Source organism: Octopus bimaculoides, chromosome 7, assembly GCF_001194135.2.
Source record: "Octopus bimaculoides isolate UCB-OBI-ISO-001 chromosome 7, ASM119413v2, whole genome shotgun sequence".
NCBI lineage: Eukaryota > Metazoa > Mollusca > Cephalopoda > Octopoda > Octopodidae > Octopus > Octopus bimaculoides.
This window is the reverse complement of record NC_068987.1, coordinates 3,804,766-3,805,696: the sequence shown is the minus strand read 5'-3', so window position 1 is coordinate 3,805,696 and position 931 is coordinate 3,804,766. Positions and strand designations below refer to the sequence as shown.

The 931-nt window shown below is 32.0% G+C and overlaps 1 protein-coding gene across 1 annotated transcript in view; it reads left to right on the top strand.

The window, feature by feature from the left end:
• The first annotated feature begins 54 nt into the window (after window positions 1–54).
• The window catches only part of LOC106871593 (microsomal triglyceride transfer protein large subunit), a 23,814-nt gene continuing 22,937 nt past the window's right edge, over window positions 55–931 (top strand). The window contains exon 1 of the mRNA XM_014918110.2: window positions 55–428. Within this exon, the coding sequence (XP_014773596.1) occupies window positions 362–428 (67 nt within the window). The 5' untranslated portion in view covers window positions 55–361. The remainder of the gene's footprint in view (window positions 429–931) is intronic.

Below are 931 nucleotides of genomic sequence, written 5' to 3'. Positions count from 1 at the left end.
ATATATATATATATATATATATATATATATATATACTTTGAGAGACAATTTGCAAACCATGTCACTAGAAAAATAAAGGCATAAAACGCGGTGGTATAAACGATTATAAAGTCCAAACTGTGTAAAACAAAATAGAAGTTGTGGCGTTCAAACTTTCCCTAACATTACTGTGAATGATTCTAACTGAGATGACGATGAACTTGCCCCCACAACACTTCAATACATCTAAAAAATTCAAAATCACTGTCAGTGCAACTCGCTGTATACATCCGGTTAGATTTGTGTACAATTCTCTCAAGTGCTGGGAATCTTCATCCCAGCCCAGCATCCATTCAACTAGGACATACTTGTAACATTGGTAATGGCACTTCCAACTAATATCTATTGTTACTTTCTGGTTTATTACGCGTTGATTTCTTTATTTTCATGTGAGTATCTCGATTTGCTTGTTTTTAATGTGGCATTTAGACATTTCTAGAAATGATCAACAACTGAGTCGGAGGGTGGGACTCGGAATCCCGTAGCCTTCCTTACGTTGTGTAGAAACAAGTTTTCGCTGGCGTAAAACTAATTTAATTCCGTCTGAAAATGATAACAGACTTGAAAAATTGTTAACGAAAACGATGTGTTCCAAAAGTATTTCGTTGTAGCAGGAAATAAAACTTTACGGAGATCGGAAAACATTTAAGCTATCAGTTTGTGAAGTAAGAACTTAATTATTATTTATTGTGTGTGTGTGTGTGCGAGCATATATATTCTCATACATATACACATGCATATGCATACACACATTGTATACGTAGTTATATGTATACATACCTACATACATACATATATATATATATATATATATATATATGTACATATGTTTATATACATATACGGACACACATATGTGTGTGTATTATATATATATATATATATATATATA